The sequence below is a fragment of the Mustela nivalis genome (assembly GCF_964662115.1).
Source record: "Mustela nivalis genome assembly, chromosome: 13".
Lineage (NCBI taxonomy): Eukaryota > Metazoa > Chordata > Mammalia > Carnivora > Mustelidae > Mustela > Mustela nivalis.
Genome location: NC_139032.1, coordinates 67,528,527 through 67,552,081, shown reverse-complemented (window position 1 = coordinate 67,552,081; position 23,555 = coordinate 67,528,527). Strand labels below are relative to the sequence as shown.

The 23,555-nt window shown below is 42.8% G+C and overlaps 2 protein-coding genes across 8 annotated transcripts in view; both read right to left on the bottom strand.

Moving 5' to 3' along the window:
- FSD1L (fibronectin type III and SPRY domain containing 1 like) overlaps positions 1–11,733 on the bottom strand; it is a 75,618-nt gene extending 63,885 nt beyond the window's left edge. For 3 of the 7 annotated variants that reach the window (XM_082696724.1, XM_082696725.1, XM_082696726.1), the window contains exon 1: positions 11,655–11,733. In XM_082696724.1, coding sequence (XP_082552850.1) covers positions 11,655–11,708 — 54 coding nt within the window. In that variant the 5' untranslated portion in view covers positions 11,709–11,733. Of the gene's footprint in view, positions 1–6,970; positions 7,259–11,654 lie in introns of those variants that run through there. The other 4 variants (XM_082696728.1, XM_082696729.1, XM_082696730.1 and 1 more) reach the window with 4 other exon arrangements.
- A 3,081-nt stretch (positions 11,734–14,814) lies between these two features.
- The window catches only part of SLC44A1 (solute carrier family 44 member 1), a 200,485-nt gene continuing 191,744 nt past the window's right edge, over positions 14,815–23,555 (bottom strand). The window contains exon 16 of the mRNA XM_082695099.1: positions 14,815–15,284. Within this exon, the coding sequence (XP_082551225.1) occupies positions 15,270–15,284 (15 nt within the window). The 3' untranslated portion in view covers positions 14,815–15,269. The remainder of the gene's footprint in view (positions 15,285–23,555) is intronic.

The following is a 23,555-nucleotide window of genomic DNA, read 5'->3' as shown; positions in this document are numbered from 1 at the left end:
TTGTGATCTCTGTCAAATTAAAAAAAAAAAAAAAAACTTAAAAAAAAGTTTAGACACATTGACTCAATAAATCCATTTCTACTAATTTTTCTTTTTTCTTTTTTTTTTTAAAGATTTTATTTATTTATTTGACAGACAGAGACCACAAGTAGCCAGAGAGGCAGGCAGAGAGAGAGAGGAGGAAGCAGGCTCCCCACTGAGCAGAGAGCACGATGCAGGGCTCGATCCCAGGACCCTGGGATCATGACCCAAGCCGAAGGCAGCGGCTTAACCACTGAGCCACCCAGGCACCCCTCTACTAATTTTTTCTAAGTAAATAATTAAAGGTATAAGCAGAGAGTTGGCTACAAGATGTTCATCCAACACCAGAAGGTTGGGACCAACATAAATATACAATAAGAAGCACTGATTAAAAATCAATGCATCCACACAAAGAATTCTTCACTAAGTATAGAATAAAACTAACATGATAAAAGATTTATAATATATTAAGTGAAAGGCAAACTATAAAGCAGTATTACCATGGCATGATACCATAATTTTTTTAAGTTTCTATATGCATTAAAAAACTGAAATGTAATACATACAAATATTAAAACAGGTTACATCTGAGTAGGAGGGTTATGGGTGATTTTCATTTATCTATATTTCCTATTTTCCTACAATAAGCTTGTATTACTTATATTTATAATGTAACAAAAGTACACCGACTGGCTGTGCTAACAACACCTTGTTATAAATTAGCTCAAAATATAATTAGCTATCAATCAATAAGTATCGATAACTAAGACCAGATTCTAACAGAACCTTATTGCTAGAAAGAGTACCAACTGAGTACCAACAAAAAGAGGTGAAGATAAAATCTACCATCTTTAAAATACTGTCAACCCTAGGCTGGAGTAGATTATTTATCACCATGGCAAACATTCAGTATATGTTTACTGAATGAATAATCCTGCTTCCATTCAGCCAGGCATTGCAAAGAAGCACAGTGTTAAAATTAAAATGAATGAGTGAATGAATGAATGAAAAAAAGAGCGAGCAGGAGGGAGGTGGGAGACAGAGAGGAAGGAAGGATGAATCTGCTTCACCATCGACTTCTGAACTGCCTGGTTCTGAGTTAGAATTACGCCAGTGTACTTATAAATGGATTTTTTACAGTTAAGTACTGTAAATATATTTTCCCTTTCTTATAACTTTCTTAACATTTTCTTTTCTCTAGCTTACTTTATTATAAGAATACAACATATGGGGGCGCCTGGGTGGCTCAGTGGTTGAAGCCTCTGCCTTTGACTCAGGTCATGATTTCAGGGTCCTAGGATGGAGCCCCACATCTGGCTCACTCTCAGCAGGGAGCCTGGTCTCCCCCCAACCCCGCCCACCTGCCTCTCTGCCTGCTTGTGATCTCTGTCTGTCAAATAAATAAATAAAATCTTAAAAAAATTAAAAAGAATACAACATATGATACATATACAAAATGTATGCCAAATGACTGTTTACGGTATCCATAGGCTTCCAGTTTACTTTTTCAGTCAAAAGTACGCTATTTAGGGGCACCTGGGTGGCTCAGTGGGTTAAGCCTCTGCCTTTGGCTCAGGTCATGATCCCAGGGTTCTGGGATTGAGCCCCGCATCAGACTCTCTGCTCGGTGGGGAGCCTGCTTCCCCCCCCCCCCCCGCCACCACCTCTCTGCCTACTTGTGATCTCTCTCTCTGTCAAATAAATAAAATCTTTTAAAAAAGAGGAAAAAGAAAAAAAAGTAGGCTGTTAGTAGTTAAGTTTTGAGGGAGTCAAAAGTTATATGCATATTCTCAACTGTGTCAGGGGCACGTCAGCACACCTAATTCCTATGTTGTTCAAGGGTCAACTTGTTATTTCCAATTTTTTTAAACCGCCAAGTTCAATTAAAAAATGAACACATCTGTATTTAAATATAGTGATCAAGAGTATGTCAGTATGGTCCTTTAAAGAGGGTATCTTATGCCTGTACATCCCAGATTACTTTGATCCATTCCATGGGAATGACTGCAGTTGCGTTTGGATAGGGTATATAAAACTCAACGTATACTTTCCTGTTCACAGCTCTACTTTAGAGAGCTAAGACCCTCCTTCAAAAACAAAAAAAGAGCAGGAGAGGGGATACACACACACACACACACACACACACACACACGAAAAAATGGTATCAGGGCATCAAGGCAGACCAAATTCCAGGGTTTTACATTAATCATGTTCTATTACTTTCTATCAATGATTTTCCCTAGATTTAATTAGCTTCTTTTAAAAAACAAACAAACAAACAAACTATTTTATAGGAGCACGAGCACCAGAATGGCTCTGTGGGTTAAGCATCTACCTTCAGCTCAGGTCATGATCTCAGAGTTCTGGGATCCAGCCCAAGGTTAAGCTCCTTTCTCAGCAGGGACTCTGCTTTTTCCTCTCACTCTGCCCCTCCCCATGCTCATATGCACATGCACGAGTGGACTCTCTCTCTCTCAGAGAAATAAGCAACTCTTTAAAAAAAAAACAAAACACTATAGGGATTCATTCCTATTAACATCCCAAATTTTAATTAATCATATCACCATTAAAGACAAAGGATTCAGGAAAGAAGAGTGGTAATGAAAAAAGCTTAGGTCGTGAAGAAAGACAGGGCTTAAATGCAGACTATCAGTTGCTAGCTGTGCAACCCTAAAGAAGTCAGTTAGCTTCTGAGTTTGGTTTTCTATATAGATGTGCAACTGGAGTAAGTTATCGGGAGAGTTTAAAGCAATCTAACACAATAGTAGATGCAGAACAATACTCAAATTTCATTTTTCTTTCTTTTCTTCGGGAAATACATTTTTTTGACTGAGAAAAGGAAGTAATTTTGGAACATGAAAATGACTGACTGTCTGGATATGGAGGTCTCTGAACTGCTAAGGAACAATATAGGAAAAGAAGAGCTAATACCAGCGTAGAGGAGGAAACTGGGATAAGGAAGCCATGTGTAGACCGCTACTTGCTACAGCCTGTCATGCTTTAAAACTCCCCCTATTCAGTTCAATCTCCCCAACCTACATTTGTCCCCTCTTGCAAAGTCAACCCTCACCTTCTACTTTCCAAATAGCAAGTAAAGAAAATGCAGGAAAAAGTAGGATAAACCCAACATTTTACAATGTATGCTCTTAACAACATCCCTCCCCTGGGCTGGCCCTTCCTTTCCACCTTTATTATTCCTACAGCATGTACCTTTCCTAGCAACAGCAACCCCTATGAATACAAATGATCTCCTTTCCAAAACCTTAAACTACCAAATTCTAAGGGCCAAGATTCTAGAAAGGTATAAATGTCTGTTGTTTCCTTGGTTTCTTTGAACATACGCATTTATTCAGGTACAGAAACCTTTGGGATTTTATCTTAAAACCACTTAAGGACATAATCAAAAGGTTTGAGTATCAAACAAAGCCACCTATCCATAACACATCCTGTTCGCAAAAGTGTCCCAGAAACTCGATATGAACAAAATCCTTCTGTTTATTTCTAGGAGATAATACTGTGGTTTTCTGTATCCAACAGTATGCCTTACACACCCAAGGCAATTATGTTTTCTTCCTCTACTCAAACAGAGCATCTGTTGCTAACACAACACTGAAGTCCAAGTTATTTTCACAGACAAAAAAGCAGCTGGTCAAGCTAGTCCATCTGCTGACTAGCCACCATCAAGCTTCTGTAAGACTGTCCAGTTAACTTAACTCCTATTGTCAGACTGCATGAGTCACAACTCCCAATCCTCTTTCAATTAGGATTCAACAACTCTTTTTTGACACCACCATTTGAAATCACTTATTACAGATACAAAAACAGAAAACGTATTTTAAAAATCAAGGACAAAGGTTAAAAATGGTAGATTGGATTAGAAAAATAGTTACACAAATTATCAACAAAAGGAAAAAGTTATTTTGAAGTTGGGATTATGAAATTCATAACAATAGCCAGCAGTACTCAATGTGGGCTAAGCACCAAGGATTTTTAAAAACTAACATGATCTTCTCAATAACCTTCTGATGTAAGTACAATTGTTACCTCTCTTCTATAGATGAGAAAATAGAGACACATAGCAAACTACCCAATTTCATTCAGCTCATAGTTGGTAGTAATACTGAAGACCTGGCTCCAAAGCCATCCTCTTTAATAATTTAAAGCCCAGGGTGCCTGGGTGGCTCAGTGGGTTAAGCCGCTGCTTTCGACTCAGGTCATGATCTCAGGGTCCTGGGATCGAGTCCCACATCAGGCTCTCTGCTCAGCGGGGAGCCTGCTTCCCTCTCTCTCTCTGCCTGCCTCTCTGCCTACTTGTGATCTCTGTCTGTCAAATAAATAAATAAAATCTTTAAAAAAAAATAATAATAATTTAAAGCCCAAATCCCAATTATTTACTAACAGGTGTATACATTCAAGCCATCCTCACCATTTGCCACTTGCAGTACCTCACCATTTTCCTTACAATGACTAACGTATCATAGCTGCTACTATTTTCATTATAACATGTTATTTTATTTTTTCTATTTATTTGAGAGAGAGAGTGTGTGTGCGTGAGAGAGAGCAGGAGCGCGACCGAGAGCACAAGCAGAGGGGAGGGGTAGGGGGAGTTGTAGACTCTCCAGTGGACCAAGGAGCCCGATGAGGGGCTCAGTCCCAGGAGCCCAGGATCATGATCTGAGCCAAAGGCCAAAGGTAGACCCTTAACCGACTGAGCCACCCAGGTGCCTGTCATTATAACATTTTATAACATGGAAGAAAAATCAAACCTGAGGTGTAATACTTACTTAAAGAGAAATACACAGTTCATTATTAGTTGAGGTATATAACTGATTCTGCAGTAATTCAAGAGAAAAAGATGCTGAAATTCATAGCAATAAATCGGTTATAAGCATTCACACCCGATACTTGTTTTAAGCTATAAAAGAAAATAGTTTTTTATTAGAAATATTATTTGATACCAACAAATGAAATGAAATTCAGCACCTTTTCTAACACTGAGAAGTGAATTTTCAAAGTTATCACAAAGAACAACTAATTCCTTGCTACCTCTGGGGAAACTGCTGGCAGTACTTGTAGCTACTCAAAAACATCATTTGGGGAGTGCCTGGGTGGCTCAGTAGGTTAAGCAGCTGCCTTCGGCTCAGGTCATGATCCCACCGTCCTGGGATGGAGCCCCCCATCCGGCTCCCTGCTCAGCAGAGAGCCTGCTTCTCCCTCTCCCTACTTGTGCTCTCTCTGTCAAATAAATAAATAAAATCTTAAACAAACAAACAAACAAACAACCATTCGGAATGAGACCAAATAAGTTCAAGTCTTAGCCTAGAGCTAGTGGTAGGACCTTGCAGGACCTACAGATTCCAACTCAAGCCCTTATTGAAGTGAGGGATAATGCGTGCCCTGGCAAAATAAAGATGATCCATATTAAAATACTCTTTAAAATTCTATTTTAAAACACATACTTTAGTACTTTGTAAACTTTAAAACACCTTGTTTTCATAATGAATTATTTCACCTGATTTTTACACTAAGTCTATAAAATATTCTTACTTCCACTGCATAAACAAGGAAATAGATTAATCCCAGTTAAGAAATTTGCTCCGTATCAAAGAACCAGTAAACAGCACCATGGAACGCGGGTCTCTGCCCTTCCATCTGCCCTGAATTAACATCCATTCACCTACCATGTGACTTTTACCTAAAAAGTTTAATAAGTTAAATAAGTTTTTAAAAAGTTAAATAAGCAGTGAAATGTTTTACAAATTAAGGCAGAGATGTTTCAAACATATATATTCCAAGTAAACAAAATGTTAATTTTTTTACAGATGTCTAATAGTCATGGAAATGAAAACTGAGTATACCCAGCTTAGTTTCAAGATGCATGCATACAATTAAAACTAAATCATATGCACTTTAGTAAAATACTATAACAGTCAATGCTTCAAACATCACTACACGATTTTCCCGTGGCCTCCCTGGCCCCCGCCGTGCTCCTTGAGACGGTGAATCCAAGCAAACTTTGAGAAAACATTGTTCTAGTAAGTTTTTCCAGTGCTTTCCATCTAAGAATAGAACAGAATGGCCTCTTGGATATGCCCTTGTTTTCCCTGCTACATTATTAATAACACTTGTCCTCGCCTCCCATACTATACTATACTTCAATTACTATCCTCTAACAAAGAGAACAGGATGGTTATTTCTATACAGAGATTATGCCTGAAGATCAATAATTCTAACTGTATTCAAAACATTGGCTATGTTCTCGAAAACGGGTTTTTTTTTCCCCCCTTAATTGAAATTACCAGTCTTCTCTTTAACTTGTCCGGAAAGCATGCACGGGCCACAACCACCATTAAGGTAACTGTGCCGAGCACGAAACGGGTCGCAGACGGCGGGACTGCGAGCTCTCCTTCCCAGATCAGCTACAACTCAACACCAAGACCTGCCTCCGAACCGGTCACGAGGCGGGTGGGAGCGGGGGGCGCGGTCCTAGGGAGACTGGGTTCCCGACCTACAGCAGGTCGTATTGTGCCAAGAAAGCAGGCTGAGTCGAGGAAGCAGCCTCAGCTTCGGCGTCCGCAGGTAGTAGACCCCGCGCGCCTCGGCTTCTGCTAAGGAGGGATAAACCCGCGCTCGCAGGCGGGGAGGCTCGAGAGGCAAAGGCGGCCTAGAGCGCGGCAGAAAATCACTGGGAAATGGGGACAGCTCCCTTCTTCCCCTCAGGAGCCAGGGCCCAGGGCCAAAGGCCAGCTTGGGTCACCGGGCGCGGTCCCCGCAGCCCGGCGAGCGCCGCGGGAGGAGGGAGGGTGGGGGCCGGCAGCCTCGCCCTCCGCCGCCGCAGCCCAGCCTGGCCTGGTCAGCCCCGCGCGCCCACCGCCCACCCGGCCCCGGGCGCCCCAGACATCCATCCCCGCCAACGTCTGCGGCCCCGCGCCTCCTTCCCTCCACTTACTTTCTGGGAGTCCATGGCCAGGGGCTAGACCCGTTGGGCCCGAAACCGCGTCGAAGAATCGTGCGGCGAGGCGGGCGGAAATCGGGCACGCCGACACGGTCCCCACGGGCCCCGCTCTCCTCCACCGCCGCCTCAGCTTCAACCTCAGCCTCAGCCTGCACCGGCGCCGCCCGGCCCCGCCCGGTCCGCGCCCAGCCAGAGCGCGCGCCACCGTCGCGCCGCGGTTGCCCGGGTGAAAGGGCGGCCTGCAGGAGGGAGGGCGCTCGGAGCACCGTGCGCATGCGCACTGCCGCGAGACGGGATGGGGCGGAGGGTGGCCAGGGCTGGGTAGGAGGGGCAGTGCTAACCTCCTAGCGCCGCGGGTCCACAGACCGAGGCTTTCCTTCCTTCCCGCATCCTTTTCCCGCCCCCACGCGCTCTCTCTGCAGGTCTTGGAATGGACCACTGGGTATCCAGCAGCCGGGCCCGTGGGGTGGGCAGGGGAAGGAAAGCTCTGACCCTTGAGATAGCCCCCTCTCCACCCTGCACGCATCTGAAGCACCCCCGACACTGGCTGTCCAGGAGCAGCCAGGCTAGACCAGGCCCGCTGTCTGGTGACAAGGAAAGGGCTGGGATGGAGGATGTAGTGGAAGCATGGGAAAGGCCTGTAGGGACATTGGCAGAAACCTCGCTAGACCGTGGAGCCTAGTAGACCTTCCCCAGAGAGCCCTCCTGGGGATCGCGCTGTGATTCTGGCCAAGTCACTCTCCCTGAGCCTATTTCGTCTTCCTTAAAATAAGAGCAGTAATGCTGACTTTGCAGAGCAGAGCATTGTTAGGATAAAATAACGTATTTGAAGTGCCCGGTACATAATTAATGGCCAGTAAGTTACAGTTGTTGGTGGGGGGCTAGAACCTGTTCAGTCTGGCCTGAAGGGACCATGAAAACTATAGAAACTTAGGGGAGGTAGGCTTGAAAAGGTTCTTCCTCAAGCAGAAAGGCCTCAGTCCACCATTTGGATGACTCCGGAGAGGCTCAGAAGAGTTCCAACCAGGCAATCAAGCACGATGAATGAACACAAGGAAAATAATATATATTGAGCACCTATTAGGTACCAGTTCTCTGAACTGGGAATTCAGCTGTGACAGGACCCTGCTCTTACAGTCTAGTATAGGAGGCAGAAGAAAAAAAGTGTCTATCTATCTATATAGTAAACTAATGTAGATACACACAGTGGTAGGGGCACTATAATATATATATATATATTTTCATATATGTGTGTATATATATGTATGTATGTATGTAGATATATGGCAGTTAGAGGCACTATAAAGAAAAATTACATGGGGTAAATGGACTCGGAGAATTGTGAGGGCTTCATTTTCCATAAGAAGGTCAGGGAAGGCCTCCAAAGAGACCTTACTGAACTGAGAGAATGAGGCATACAAAGATCTGGGGAAGAGCATTCTAGATAGAAGGAACAGCAAATGCAAAGACCCCAAGAGGGCATGAGCTCTATTTAAGAAATCAGCATTTATCCTACAAGTCTGTAATTGTCTCTATACTGTGACTTCCATGAGGGTCAAAATTTCTTTTCCTCATATCTGTATCCCCAGCACAGGGCCTGCCATCTATGCACTCAATAAATCCTTTTTTTTTTTTTTTGTACTGGACAGACATGTACAAGAAACAGAACAAAGGGCACAAAAGGAAAACAGGGACTTGGTTCAGGCTGGGTGGACAGTGCTTGAAGGCCAGGGTCCAGGGTGTGCCTATATGCACAGTTTTGCTCCTGCAGCTGAAAGGAGTAATGGCATGCAAACTTGCAGAGAGCTGTCTCTTGGTATCAAGGGAAAGGAGCCTCCTATCCAAGCCACCCTGATTCCATGCGGAGCGGTGGACAGCCAAGCACCAGCCTCTAGGGCAGGCCTGCAAGCATGGAGGCCCTTCTCCACACTGGGTACTCACTGCAGCTGAGTCAGGGAGAAATGCAGCCTAGGGACTGCAGAACATTAGAGGTCAAACCACATGACTGAGTGCCCGAGCCCTGTCCCTACCTTCTGCTGTGGGACACATCACTAAGGGGAAGAAATGGTATTTAGGGCTGTCCCCAGTTCTCTTGCTGCAAGGACTTTACTTCAGAGAGAAACCCCTGCACACTTTATGACTGATAGGTATAACCACAGGAGGAGATAGAAAGAGGCTTTGGAGACAGTAAGTCGCCGCTGAAATGTGATCGCCAGAATACTGTCACAGGTCACTTCCCAGGAGCTCACTCCTGGCTTCTTGCCTCCTTACTCATCCAGCTCTTTCCCTGCAGCCCAGCCAGGAGCCTGCAGCTTTGGACAAGTGCTCTGCCCCATTTGACTTCTGCCCTTGCGTGATCTCTCTTTCTTCAGGCAGGCTGACTTCCCTGGCCAGCTCACCCAGGCCTTCTGCTTGCCCTGGTTGCTCTCTCTTCTGGCTGTGATTTCTGTCTTTCCCCACCTATCCACACTCTCTGGCGGCAGTGCTCACCTGGCTGGGCTCTCAGTCAACACCCCCACCCCACTCCTGCTGCTATGCCTTTTCTGTACTTAACTTTTCACCGCCAAGTCAGTTTGGAAATTTTCAGAAGTAGCTTTACTAATAAAGCAAAGCCGCTGTTCTCAAATGTAATCCCCAGGCCAGCTGCATCAGCACCACCTGGGAACTTGCTAGAAGGGCAAATTCTCAACCTTCATCCCCAGACTAACTAAATCGGAAACTCTGGCAGGAAGGTCCAGAGAAACTGTGTTTTGACAAATCCTCCAAGTGACTGATGCACACTAGAGCTTCAGAACCAATGAACTAAGAGAAAGCAAATTGTTTAAAAAAAAATAATAAAAAAGACAAGCAACTACAGAGTCATTAAAAGCAATGTTCTAACCCTTAGGTTTCTAATTCTGAGATAGAAATCTACTCATAGGTATTTATTTTATGGCGGTTCCTGGGCCTCCAGGTATGTCTTTCCGAGGGAACATCAAGCTAGAATAAGCTCAGGATTGGCACTGCTGATATGAAGAGTCTGGCAAAATTGTCTCTTTCAGAACCAGGTTCTCTCTCCTCTCTTGCCAGGTGTTACTCCCGCACCCTAAACACCCTCAGAAATTCTGGGCTGCCCCCGTCTCTTGGGAGAGAACATTCCTTCCCTTAAGTATCGCCAAGACTGTTCCCCTTTGGGAGTAGGTGTAGGGCCACAGGCCTGGAGTCAGCAGTCTGAATTTAAATCCTGACCCTGGCGCCTACCAGCAGTGTAGCCTGCAGTGGGTCTTTCCTCTAGATCAGCCTCAATTTCCTCATCCGGAGCAGTGATCATGATCACAGTCATTCCCAGTTTTGGTGGTTGTGAGGATTAAGGAGATTACATATGCAAAGCGCTGAGCTTAGTACACATTTAACCAATGATAGCTGTTACTATTATTACTCCCTCGTACATCATATCCTCCTGTGTCACCCTTGGATGGCCTTTATCACCGCTTGGTCTTTGGGGGCTTAGAAGTCCTACTGTCACCCCAACTCCCATTTTCATTGTTATTCTGGTTTCTCTGAAGCATAATCACTGGCCAGATGCTGCTTTTGTTGAAGCCCTAGATCTCCACCTATTTCTCCCTGGTAATATCGGGCCTGATCTCAGCATACACCACCTCACCCAGGAAAACCATGGGTTTCTCTATGCCTCAGTGTCTTCCATTGTGAACGAGGCATCATAACAATACCACCTGTGGGGGGTTTGAGTTGATGAAACAAGATAATTCATATTAAGAGTTTAGCAGTCCCTGTCATGTCGGAAGTATTCAAAAAATATTAGCTATCCTCTCTTCCCAATCTTAGAAACCTAATTCTTCTTTTTCCCTGCCTCCTTCTCACTAAAACAGACTCAACCGAAAGTTCTGGAAGCCCCTTGAACTCCGAGTACTAATTTCTGATCCTTGGAACTCCTTTTAGACATTTATGCTCTCCTGGGAAGAAAAGGATGATCCTGGTCTGCTGTGGTCTAGCTCCGTAGTTGGAGAGCTCTAAGCAAAATGGGCAGCAATCAGTGCACACCAACATGACAGAGGGCCTGGAAACCGTAAGACGAGACACAATGAAAAGTGCCTATGAGTATTTAGCCTGGAAAGGAAAAGTTTCTCATGTCAGAGAGGACGTGATCATTGGCTTCAAATCTCTCTAGGGCTGTGGTGTGGAAGAGGCCAGTGACTTGTTCTCTAATATCCTACCAATAGAATTAGACCCGATGAGTGGAAGCTACTAGAAGATGCATTTCCGGTCAACAAAAAGTCCAACTTCCTAACAGCCATACAGAGCTGGAATGGACTTTGGTGGCGGGTCCCTGTCCGTGGAGGTGCCACGTCAGAACTTCCGGGAAACAAGTCTCTTGAAATCCATCTCTCTCATTCTGCTGGACTTCTCTCTAGCAATTGAAATTTGAAGAAGGAAAGTGACAGAACCGAAGCTGGATGGGGTAACTTAAGACAGCAGGCATGAAGGGAAGACAGGATCCTCTCCAAGCAGGGGCTAAGCATGTGCCTGGCAGAGCTTTCCTAGGGGATCAGGCAGTGGAAGGGTAGATGGCAGAGATCACTTTTAACATCTTTCTGAACCCTGAGGTTCTGTCATGCTGCAAACTCGAAGCCAGTAATGATTTGTTCCCTTTCTGACTCAGCTTTGCAATTGTACTCACCTCTGGAATGTGCTCTGTATCCCTTCTCCCCACCCCCACTCTCATACGCTCCATTGTAAGAGGCCCCTCTCCTTCCTGGGATAGGGCATGAAAGGGGCAGTTAACTGAACTGTAGCCATTATGATGTTGCTATGTCACAATACCTTCTCCGTGCGTGATGGCTTGCTTTCTGCTAGGCACCGGAGACACCAGGTAAGTGAAGTCTGGAAGACACAGATGTTTCCATCGCAGCCTGCCTTGGCTCTCGAAACGCCTCTGGACTCCTCTTGTTCAGAGAATGACCAAGCACAAAGCAAATGTTTCTGCCTGTTGATCTCTCCATTGTGAAAGGATGCTGCCCACACCCCACCACCCCTGCCTGGCTCTCTAACACAGTAACAGGCTCACTGTTCCTAGTGAGAACATTACTCAGCAGCCCCTCTCCCTCTGCGTATACTTGGAGAATGGTGTGGGCCAGAATGAGATGGAGAGATTGATAAAGGGTGCTGGTGAATTGAGCACCTAGATTCTGATGCCAGACTGAGTCCACATGCCGAGTCTACCGCTTTCCCACTGTGTGGCCTTGGGCGATCCAGTAACCTCTTTACCTCAGTGGTCTTATTTGTAAAATGAGAGTATTAGTAATACCCACTTGAAGGGGGTTGTCAGGAAGATAAATGACAGTGTATGTAAAGTGCTTACCTAGAATCATGTCTGATTTATGTCAAGTATATAATATATGGTAGCTCTCCATTATTTATTTTTATTTTTATTTTTTGAGAGAGAGCATGAGGAGTGGGGTGGGAGAGGTGGGCAGAGGGAGGAAGAGAGATAACCTTAAGCAGACTCCATGCCCAGCACTGAGCCCAACAAGGGGCTCGATCTCATGACCCTGAGATCCTGACTTGAGCTGAAGTCAAGAGTCAAGTCGTTCAACTGCCTGAGCCACCCAGATGCCCCTATCAGTTATTATTTTCTAAAAGAAACCATTCTCCTGAGCACAGTGCCAGGAGATAATAGTGTCTGTGAGCCTTTGATACTGTCGGGCTACCGTCAGATTCAGATGGTGCCACGTCAGAACTTCCGGGAAACAAGTCTCTTGAAATCCATCTCTCTCATTCTGCTGGACTTCTCTCTAGCAATTGAAATTTGAAGAAGGAAAGTGACAGAACCGAAGCTGGATGGGGTAACTTAAGACAGCAGGCATGAAGGGAAGACAGGATCCTCTCCAAGCCAAAGAAACAGCCTGAGCAAAGGTGGGAGGGAATGAGGAGAACAACTCTGGAGAATGGAGATAGGAGGTGAAATGAACAGAAAAAGGAGCCCTCAATGCCCCTGATACCGGAGAAGTATTAAGAAAACATTGGAACATACAAATAAAGGAATATTCTGCAGCATGAAAAATTATCTTTTTGAAAAATACATAGCAATGTGGGAGGAAGCTTGTATTACAATTTAAAAACAAGGGGCACCTGGGTGGCTCAGTGGGTTAAAGCCTCTGCCTTCAGCTCAGGTCATGGTCTCAGGGTCCTGGGATCGAGCCCTGCATCCGAGCCCTGCATCGGGCTCTTTGCTCCGTGGGGAGCCTGCTTCCTCCTCTCTCTCCGTCTGCCTCTCTGCCTACTTGTGATCTCTCTCTCTCTGTGTCAAATAAATACATAGATGTCTTAAAAAAAAAAAAAAAGAATTGTGTAAGACTGATGATTCACAGACCTGTACCCTTGAAGCAAATAATACATCATATGTTAATAAATAAAATAAAAATTTTAAAAAAATTTTTTTAAGATTTTATTTATTTATTTGACAGAGAGAGATCACAAATAGGCAGAGAGGCAGGCAGAGAGAGAGAGGAGGAAGCAGGCTCCCCGCTGAGCAGAGAGCCCGATGTGGGACTGGATCCCAGGACCCTGAGATCATGACCTGAGCTGAAGGCAGCAGCTTCACCCACTGAGCCACCCAGGCACCCCTAAAAAAAAAAAATTTAACAAAAGGATGTTCTCTCTCTGTCTCTCACTGTCCCCCACCACTACACCCTGCCCAGCATGATGAGCACTGAATAATGCATACAATTCTTGAATCACTGTTTTGTATACCTGAAACTAATGTAACACTGTATGTTAGCCATACTGGAATTGACATTTTAAAAAAACTAAAAAAAAAAAAAAAAAAAGAATCAAAGACAAATTGACTTTGAGACATAAATTCAAATCTAGCATGACTTCCTCATGATTACAAAAAAAAAAAAAAAAGGCAGGATGTGGAAAGAGATTAGTAGGGGTCAGATTGTTATAGTCTCTAAATTCCAGGCTGGGGTGTTGGGATTTGAGCATGTTGTAAGTGGGAAACCACTTACAGGTTCATGAGCAAAGGGTTATTTTAGGAAACGTGATTTGGCAGGAGGAATAGGAAGGACATGAGTGGGATGAGTCTGGGGTGGGGAGTTGGCTGGGGACCCAGAGACCCAGATGTCTCCCTCCTAGTCCTTGTCCCTTAAGCTTCCCGGGTTAGATCCCCAAAACCTCCACCCCCATCCTGACTGTGCCACCACCTCCTCCACCATTAAAATACAGTGAATATCTCAGCATTACGAATCTTTAGGTAGTTTTTCAGTCCAAAGGAAAAAATAATAACTTGGCTTTCTTCCTAAGTCACCTAAAACAGGGATCAGCTAACTTTTTCTGGAAACACCCAGACAGTCTATATTTTAGGCTTTTTCAGGCCATATGATCTCTGCCACAACTATGCAACTATGTAGAGAGAAAGCAGTCATAGACAACACAGACAGGATTGGAGATGGCTGTGTTCCCATAAAACTTTATTTACAAAAATAGGTTGGGGGCTAGATTTGACTCACAGGCCAAGTTTATCAGCCTTTAATCTAAAAGCACATTGTGTTATTCTTCTTAGAAAATAATTCCATTATTACTCAATGCCTCTAAAGCTTCCCCGACCCTCCCTCTTAGACACTTCCCATACACAGCCCCATCCCCGTCTCTAGTTATGAAAGGAATGCCAGTGACCATAGGCAAAGCAGTGTGTTAGGCAAAGCGCTGTGGATCTAGATCTAGACAGCGCCCTGTCTCTGCCAGCTGTGTGATCTGACACAGAGCGCACAACCTCTCTGAGCCTCTCTCTGTTTCTTCACAGACGAAATGGAGGAAGTAGGTGCAACTTTATAGGATTTTTGTGAAGATCAGATGTTTTCAAGCATGCAGTCTAATGACTGGCATGGAATAAGCATTCAATAAATAGTTATGAACCCACACTGAGTCTATAAATAGCCCGAATGAGGAGAATTCCATTGCGGATCCAGCCTTCAGGCCAGTAGCTGTGCTGGAGAGAGAAGCAGCAGAGATCACAGAAACACACACGAGGCTAGATAAGAAGGCAACGCAAACTTTGAAGACGCTGTTACAAGATGAATTTGTATCAAATACTTCTGATGAATCATTTATTAGCCAGCCCCGCTGTGCCAAATCCGCTCGGCTGCTGGTGCAGTTCGGCAACACGGTCGCACGCTTCCATCCAAGTAATAAGATCCCGCTCTTCATCCACAGACTTGCAACAGCTGGTGAGTGGGAGACCCTCGTGTAAACAGCCTCTTCTGAGTTCATTCTTCCGGCCTCATGGGACCAGTCACCTTCGCTTCAGCTGAAAAATAAACACATCAGGAAAATGAATGCTTCTGTCCTAGGGGAACACGACACAACGAGAATCAATCAATAACAAGAAATAGCGTGGGGTCATCTTTAGAGAAAATGCTGTGAAATGGAAGAAGGCTAAGTACAAACACACACACACACACACACACACACACACACACACACATTAACAAATAAGAAAAGACCCTAAGTTCAAATCTTGATCTTTTGTCCTCATCAGCTTTTTTTTTTTAAAGATTTTATTTATTTATTTGACAGGGATCACAAGTAGGCAGAGAGGCAGGCAGAGAGAGAGAGAGGAGGAAGCAGGCTCCCCACTGAGCAGAGAGCCTGATGTGGGGCTCGATCTCAGGACCCTGGGACCATGACCCGAGCCAAAGGCAGAGGCTTTAACCCACTGAGCCACCCAGGTGCCCCGTCCTCATCAGCTTTATATTTGGAGTCAAGTTATTTAAGGTCCGTGTCTACATCCCCCTGCCCCGTATAAAATGAAGATAGTCATGGTATGTTCCTTTTTTTTTTTTTTTTAAGATTTTATTTATTTATTTGACAGAGAGAGGGAGATCACAAGTAGGCAGAGAGGCAGGCAGAGGGAGAGAGGGAAGCAGGCTCCCCACTGAGCAGAGAGCCCAATGTGGGGCTCAAACCCAGGACCCTGATATCATGACCTGAACCGAAAGCAGAGGCTTTAACCCACTGAGCCACCCAGGCGCCCCTCATGGTATGTTTCTTTACACTTGTGAGAATTAAGAACAGTCCCTGAATAATCATGATTGTCCTGTTAGTGTTTGCCAGTGTTGGTGTCAGCATTATTTTTTGAAAAAGATGTTTTCAGAATAGCTGAACAATGAAGTCAAACAAACATATAATGAATCCAATTCAAAAGGAATCTGAAAAATCTGAATCTGTGATACTCTCCAAGAGCCAAACCTGAAATTCACATGAGACTCTGGAGTTCCGTCTCCTGTGACTCAGCAGTAGGACAGGTCAAACCAGGAAGATGGGTGTTTCCATCATTCGGTTCAGTTCAAGAAACGGTGACCGAGTACAGTGTACCAAAGCCGGCAGCTATGTGCTGTGGTTTTATAAAAGGATATCCTTATTCTTAGGAAATACATAATGAAGTGGTTAGGACTAAAGGGCCATGATGTATGCAAATCATTCTCCAATGGTTCAAAAATATTGGGTGTCCCTATAGAGAGAGAGAGAGGGAGAGAAATGTTTAACAATAGGTGTGACAAGAGTCCTAGTGTTCTGTGTACCATTCTTATCCATGCAGCTTTTCATAAGTTTGAAATATTTTCCAAATAAAAACTTTTTAAAAAGCCCAGTAGAGTGGGTTAAAAATAGAAAAGAAGCATTGACTCCAGCTCAACTATGAGACAAGCACAGGGCAGCAGCAAGGACAAGCAGAGGGGATGATGCAGTCCTGACAAGACGCCAAGAGAGCTTGGACTTGAATGAGGGGACATACAGTTGGCTCTAGGATTCAAATGTACAGTAGAGTCAGGCTAAGATCACCCTGAAACACATCTCCCCGGTGGGCCCTGCTTGTGCCCAGGCACCTAAAACGGGTTGTATGTGGCACTAAGACTAATGTTGCTTGAAACCCTTGCCCCGTGTTTCATTTTAGGGTTTTAGTCCCGAAATTTTTGTTTCCCATGCCAATTATTGCCTTTTTGCTGATCCCCTGCCAAAGATTTCTCCCCATCTTCAATGCATTTGGCAAACTGCTGATAGAGTAAATCCCTAAATCATTTCTCTCATTGCATCATTTCCTCACTCAAGAAGTGACGATGCTTTCCTATGTTCTAGAACACCGTTTCTAAACGTCGCTGTCTCATCACTTCCATGTTTTATGATTTCACATACTTCGATTTGTAGTTTCAACTTTCAAGATTTTTTTTCCTGCCACTGAAACAAACACAAGCTATGATTAGACCGATACCCGAGAGTGGCGGATGCTTAGTTTCCGTCTTACGTTCTGAACACTAGGCTGAGGCCCAAGTTGTGATTGGTCTGAAATTGACATAAAAGTTTTTCCTCCTGTTTTTGTAATTTAGATACACTTTTTAATTTTAGAATGGTTTTAGGTTTGCAGAAAAGTTTCAAAAATAATACAGAGAATTCCCATATACACCACACCCTGTTTCCCTACTGTTTGTATCTTACATCACTATGGACATTTGTTAAAATTAATGAACCCATATTGGTATATGCTAATTAATTACACTTTATACTTTATTCAGATTTCATTCATTTTCCTTAATGTCCTTTTCTATCCCAGGATCCAAGGGACAACACTACAGTTAGCTTCCCTTCTATTCTGAGACTGTAAAATATTGTTTAAGAAGCCAAATATAAAAAATATAGTCTTTTTTTTTAAACATAAAATGCGTGTTTATTTCAATCATCAAAGATGGCTTAACACTAAAATCTCACCATATACCCAGTTATTAGTATAAAAGAAAATGTATGTAGGGGCGCCTGGGTGGCTGGCCCGGGTCATGATCTCAGGGTTCTGGGATCGAGCCCTACATCGAGCTCTCTGCTCAGCAGGGAGCCTGCTTCCCCCTCTATCTCTGCCTGCCTCTCTGCCTACTTGTGATCTTTCTCTGTGTCAAATAAATAAATCTCTTTTTAAAAAGTTTTAAAAAAAGAAACTGTAGGTATTCATTTGTATAGATACAGTAAAGGAATTTGATAAAATTCAACATTCATACATGATTTAAAACTCTTAACAAACTAGGAATTTCCTTTCTTTTTGTTAATCTTTTATTTTGAAATAATTTTAGATTTCTAGAAAAGTTGTAAAAAAGAAAAAGGACTCCTGTATCACCTTCACCAAGATTGGCAATCATTTACATTTTATCACATATGTTTTATTAATGCCACTCTGTCTATACTACTTTTCTGAACCATTAAGGAGTAACACATGAAATCTCTATGATGTGTGTAGTCTGATTGAGTAAGATTTTATACGACACTTTATAATCATCTTTCCTACTGCCCTTGAACAGTAGGGGCCGTAGGAAAGTTAGATGCTGTGCATCTAACAGTATCGAACTCATCCCGAAGCATTATTATAACATTCATTGCAAGACTCCCTGAATTTTCCCTTTATGTCAGAACCTCTGGGAGCCCAGATTTCACGTCCAAGACTAGATCTAATTAGCTAATCCAATAAAGTTTGCTTCTTATACAATAAACCGCAGTTCTCTACACAGGACTTCACACAGAGATTACCTGAAATCTCGTGTTTGATAACAGAGGGTGCTAAAATGAGCTCTCACCACCACTGGTGGAAAGTACCTCAGTAACATGACTGCCGGTATTATTCCCTCTGGCCAGGAATATTAGAGTGTCCTTTAAGGAAAACTATGGTATCAGCTGCCTTTAAGCTGCCAGTGACTTTTCTCTGGTTCAATTATCAGGAGTCTATCTATTAACCTTGCTCAAAGAGCTCATTAGCTAATAGAGCTAATTAATAGGCAAAGTTTAAGTGCCCTTAATAGCCTCCAATATAACATGGGCTCTGCATTCCTTTCAGTACCTTTCATTTCAGTATTCCTTTCATTTTCATTCAGTATTCCTTTCATTTTCATTCAGTATTCCTTTCATTTTCATTCAGTATTCCTTTCATTTTCCCCTGCATAGCTGGAGTAAAAAGAAGGCGTTCATGGTAACATCTAAACAAATGGCCATATTTTTCCCACCAGGAGTGGGTAATTTCCCATTCTCTCTCTTAAGGAAGAGAAACAATACCCTTTTGTCAAACAGTTTTTTAGATGGAAACAACTTAAATTCCATACCCTTTAGTACCCTACTAGGGAATAGTATCCCATTAGCAAAGAGCTAATAGTTATAAAGATTTCAGACACTGAGCATATTTGACAGCAACTCTTTCCAAAAGAAATACTTGGCATGGAATTTTAAACAGCCAACATAGGATTTTTACCAGTTCTATTTTTTTAAGCTTTTTGATGTTTCCCTTGTCTGTTTAAAAACCCAGTATAAAATTAAAATGAATTTTTACAAAAAGAAAAATTTATTAATAATTTCACCATTGTAGCATACCTATTTCAGGATTATGAATTCCCCTTTATCTTTGGCTAAGCCTGTGTTCTTTTTACCTCACATTTTATTATAAGCATTTCTTATGTCTCTGGTATTTATTTTATGTATATTTTTTAAGGGTTATATAATATTTCATTAAGTAGATGTATAATTATTATTTAAACGTTTCCCTAATGTAGTTTAAAAGGGGAAAGACTTTTCTGTTTTCTTTTTTTTCCCCTTTTGTCAATTTATTTTTACTACATAATTTCTTTTATTATCTATCTGAATTTAGCACTTTTTAAAAAAGAGTTATTCGTTTGAGTGAGCGAGCGAGCAGTGGGAGAGGCAGAGAGAGGGAGTGAGAGAATCTTTAGTCAGACTCTCCCTGAGCATGGGGCCCGACATGGAGCTCATTCCCAAGACCCTGAGATCACAACCTGAGCCGAAATCAAGAGTTGGTTGCTTAACTGACTGAGCCACCCAGGATACCTTGAATTTAGTTCGTTTGAAAATGTTATCTTGCACCTTACTTCAGTTTCCTCCAAGTCATTTTGTTGTTTTCTCTTTGTTTTGATCTCTCTCCTGTCATAGAGACTTGACTCAAGGGTCTGGTAATTCTTATTTAAGAATGGGGCCTTGAGCAGTGCCTGGGTGGCTCAGTCAGTTAAGCAGCTGCCTTTGGCTCAGGTCAGGATCCCAGGGCCCTGAAGTGGCCCTGCATCAGGCTCCCTGCTCAATGAGAAGTCTGCTTCTCCCTCTCGCCTGCCCCTGCCCCTACCTGTGCTCTCTTGGTTGCATTCTCTCTCTCTCAAACAAATAAAGAAAATCTTAAAAAGGAAAAAAAAAAAAAAGATTGGGGCATGAAAAGCTAGTTGGAAGTTTTTTATTTGTAGGTAGAGTTGAAGTGCTTCACTCAAGGTGATTTGGCTGGGCCTTTTAGTTGGAGAACCTGTGTTAGTTTCTCTAGGTATTTTCTCTAGGCCTAGTCGGGTTCCCCAGAGAATAATTTTCCAATTTCCAACTTAGTGGGCAAAGGCCCAGTTGCTAGGATTCCAGGAGCTGAAAGAAGAAAGAAGGCGTCAGGTCCTCTCTTCCAGTATTCAGACTTCCAATTAATCCCCCTGATTTAAGTGTGGTAGCTCTGCTTCTTATATCCCCTTAAATTCTATTCTAGCCTCTTTAGAGAATTCCCCTCTAGCTGTCTGTTGGGGATAAGAAGGGGCCGTTGTCTGACTTCACAGAATAGAGGATGGTGTTTGGAAAAGTTTATTTTTTAATAGACATTTAAAAATTTTAATGACAACTTAAATGCAATAAAGTACACAAATTTTAAGTATACACACCTAATGCAGTTTTGCATGTATACATATCCATATAACATCCAGATTGGCATATAGAATATTTCCAGCACCCGGGAAGACTCCCTCATGGCCCATCAGTCAAAACCCTCCACAAAGTAACCATTATTCTCTTGGGTTTTACCATAGATGACTTTTACCTGTTCTTAAACTTGAGTTAAAGGAAATCACACTGTATGTGTGATACAAAAATTTGTGTCTAGCTTTTTGCTCAATATTATATCTGCATGATTTATTCATGTTGTTTCAATTTAGTTGTAGCTCATTCTTTTTCACCTCTGTGTAGTATGCTATTGTTTAAATATACCACAATTTATTAATCCATTTGAATATTGTGGACATGAATAATTTCCACTTTTTACTATTTTTTAATATATTTTTGAAGATTTTATTTATTTTTACTTAATTGAGAGAGAAAGAGAGAGCACAGTAGGGGGAGCAGCAGGTAGAGGAAGAAGGAGAAGCAGTCTCCCCTCTGAGCACGGAGCCTGATGTAGGTCTTGATCCCAGGACCCTAGGATCATGACCAGAGTTCAAGGCAGATGCTTAACCAACTGAACCACGCAGGCAACCCTTTACTGTTTTTTTAAATTGTAGTATAGTTGACATAGAGTTTTTTCCAGTTTTTGGCTCTTATAAATAATCCATTCATGAAGATTATTAAGCATATCTTTTGGCACACATATGCCCACACTTCCATTGGGCATATACACAGGAGTGAACTTGCTGGATCTTAGGACATATATTTATTTTTAGCTTCAATAATACAGCAAATAAGTTTCCAATTTGTTGGGAACCAATTTGTTTTCCCATGAGCAGTGAGTGAGAGTTTCAGTTGCACCACAACCTAGCCAACACCTTAAATTTTAGTCATTTCGACGGGTGGGTAGTAGTATCACATTATGATTTTAATTTGCATGTCCTAGATAACTGAAGACTATAAGCACATTTTATATGCTCACTGAGAATTTGACTGTTCTCTTTTGGGAAGTGCCTGCTCAAGTCTTTTAACCATTTGGGTTGTCTTTTTCATACTCATTTGCAGAAATTCTTTATAAATTTTGGATAGGAACTCTTTATCAAATGTGTATTGAATAATGTCACTTTTCCAATCTGTGGCTTGTCTTTTCTCTCTGTTAGTGGTGTCTTTTTTTTTTTTTTTAAGATTTTATTTATTTATTTGACAGAGAGAGATCACAAGTAGGCAGAGAGGCAGGCAGAGAGAGAGGAAGGGAAGCAGGCTCCCTGCTGAGCAGAGAGCCCGATGCGGGACTCGATTCCAGGACCCTGAGATCATGACCTGAGCCGAAGGCAGCGGCTTAACACACTGAGACACCCAGGTGCCCTAGCGGTGTCTTTTGATGAGCAGAAGTTCTTAGTTTTTATTATGGCAAATGTAAGGCTCGATTTTAAGCAACAAAGGAAAATTTTGTTTAGAAATCAGGGTTGTCTTGGGGCGTCTGGGTGGTTCAGTCAGTTAGCCATCTAACCCTTAGTTTTGGCTCAGGGTCATGAGATCAAGTCCCACATCTCAGCGGAGACTGCTTTAGATTCTCTCCCTCTGTCCCTCCTCTGGCTAGGGTGTGTGTGTGCACGTGCTCTCTCTGTCTCTCTCAAATAAATAAATAAACAAACAAATTTATCTTAAAAAAAAATCAGGGCTGTCTTTCTGGGTTTTCTGCAATGCACTGCAATAAAACTTGTGCTGAGCAGAAAACCATCTTTGTTCCAAAGTTCAGGGTTATGGCTCTTGTTCTAGCTCTCATCATAATAGAACGTTACCAAACACAAACTCTGTACCATGCTACTCTGTGATCTCTGGGGTCCACCTTTGGTCTAGAAGACCACATTGCATCAAAGCTTTGGTCCCTAAAGAAATAAGGATAAAACTTCCAGGCCCAGAGAATCACTGTCTCTGTCCCCCTTCCATATACTTTGTTAATAAAATAATATCCTTTTGGGTGTTTTCTTCAATCCTGCAGATGCCTCCCCCCAGCTACCTTCAACCAAGTGAAATGGAACAACAGGCATTCTATTATACACAAATGATAAGGTTTTATTACTTCTAACAAGGAGTGGTCTGAACAGACAGTTGGCCTACAAGGTAATTATTGACAAAGAGAAGGCCTATAAAGCAACTATTCAAAAACAAGAGCCACCATTTAACTGTTTTTAGCCAATGAAAAATGGTAATAGAGTCAAAGTACTGTTTTTGGTAACCCTGGAAAATGTTGGAAGTAGGCCAGAAATGGAAGTCCTCAATCAAGACTGGTTTATTGTGCACAGGAGAGACTGGGAATTCATTAAGTATTTATCAGATGAATTTGAGGATGCTGGGCTGGACATGTGGAGGCTCTTGAAACTGGTCAGAGTTACACTCTCTTTTCAGGTTCAATTCTGAATAGGAAGAATAATTATTTTTAAAATAATGTTTTCCTAGGGGCGCCTGGGTGGCTCAGTGGGTTAAAGCCTCTGCCTTCGGCTCAGGTCATGATCCCGGGGTCCTGGGATGGAGCCCCGCATCGGCCTCTCTGCTCGGTGGAAAGCCTGCTTCCTCCTCTCTCTCTGCCTACTTGTGATCTCTGTCTGTCAAATAAATACATAAAATCTTAAAAAAAAATAATGTTTTCCAAATTAATTTATAAATCTAGTAGTCTTCTGCTTAAAACTGCAGAGGACTTGGGGCGCCTGGGTGGCTCAGTGGGTTAAGCCACTGCCTTCGGCTCAGGTCATGATCTCAGCGTCCTGGGATCGAGTCCCGCATCGGGCTCTCTGCTCAGCAGGAAGCCTGCTTCCTCCTCCTCTCTCTCTGCCTACTTGTGATCTCTCTCTGTCAAATAAAT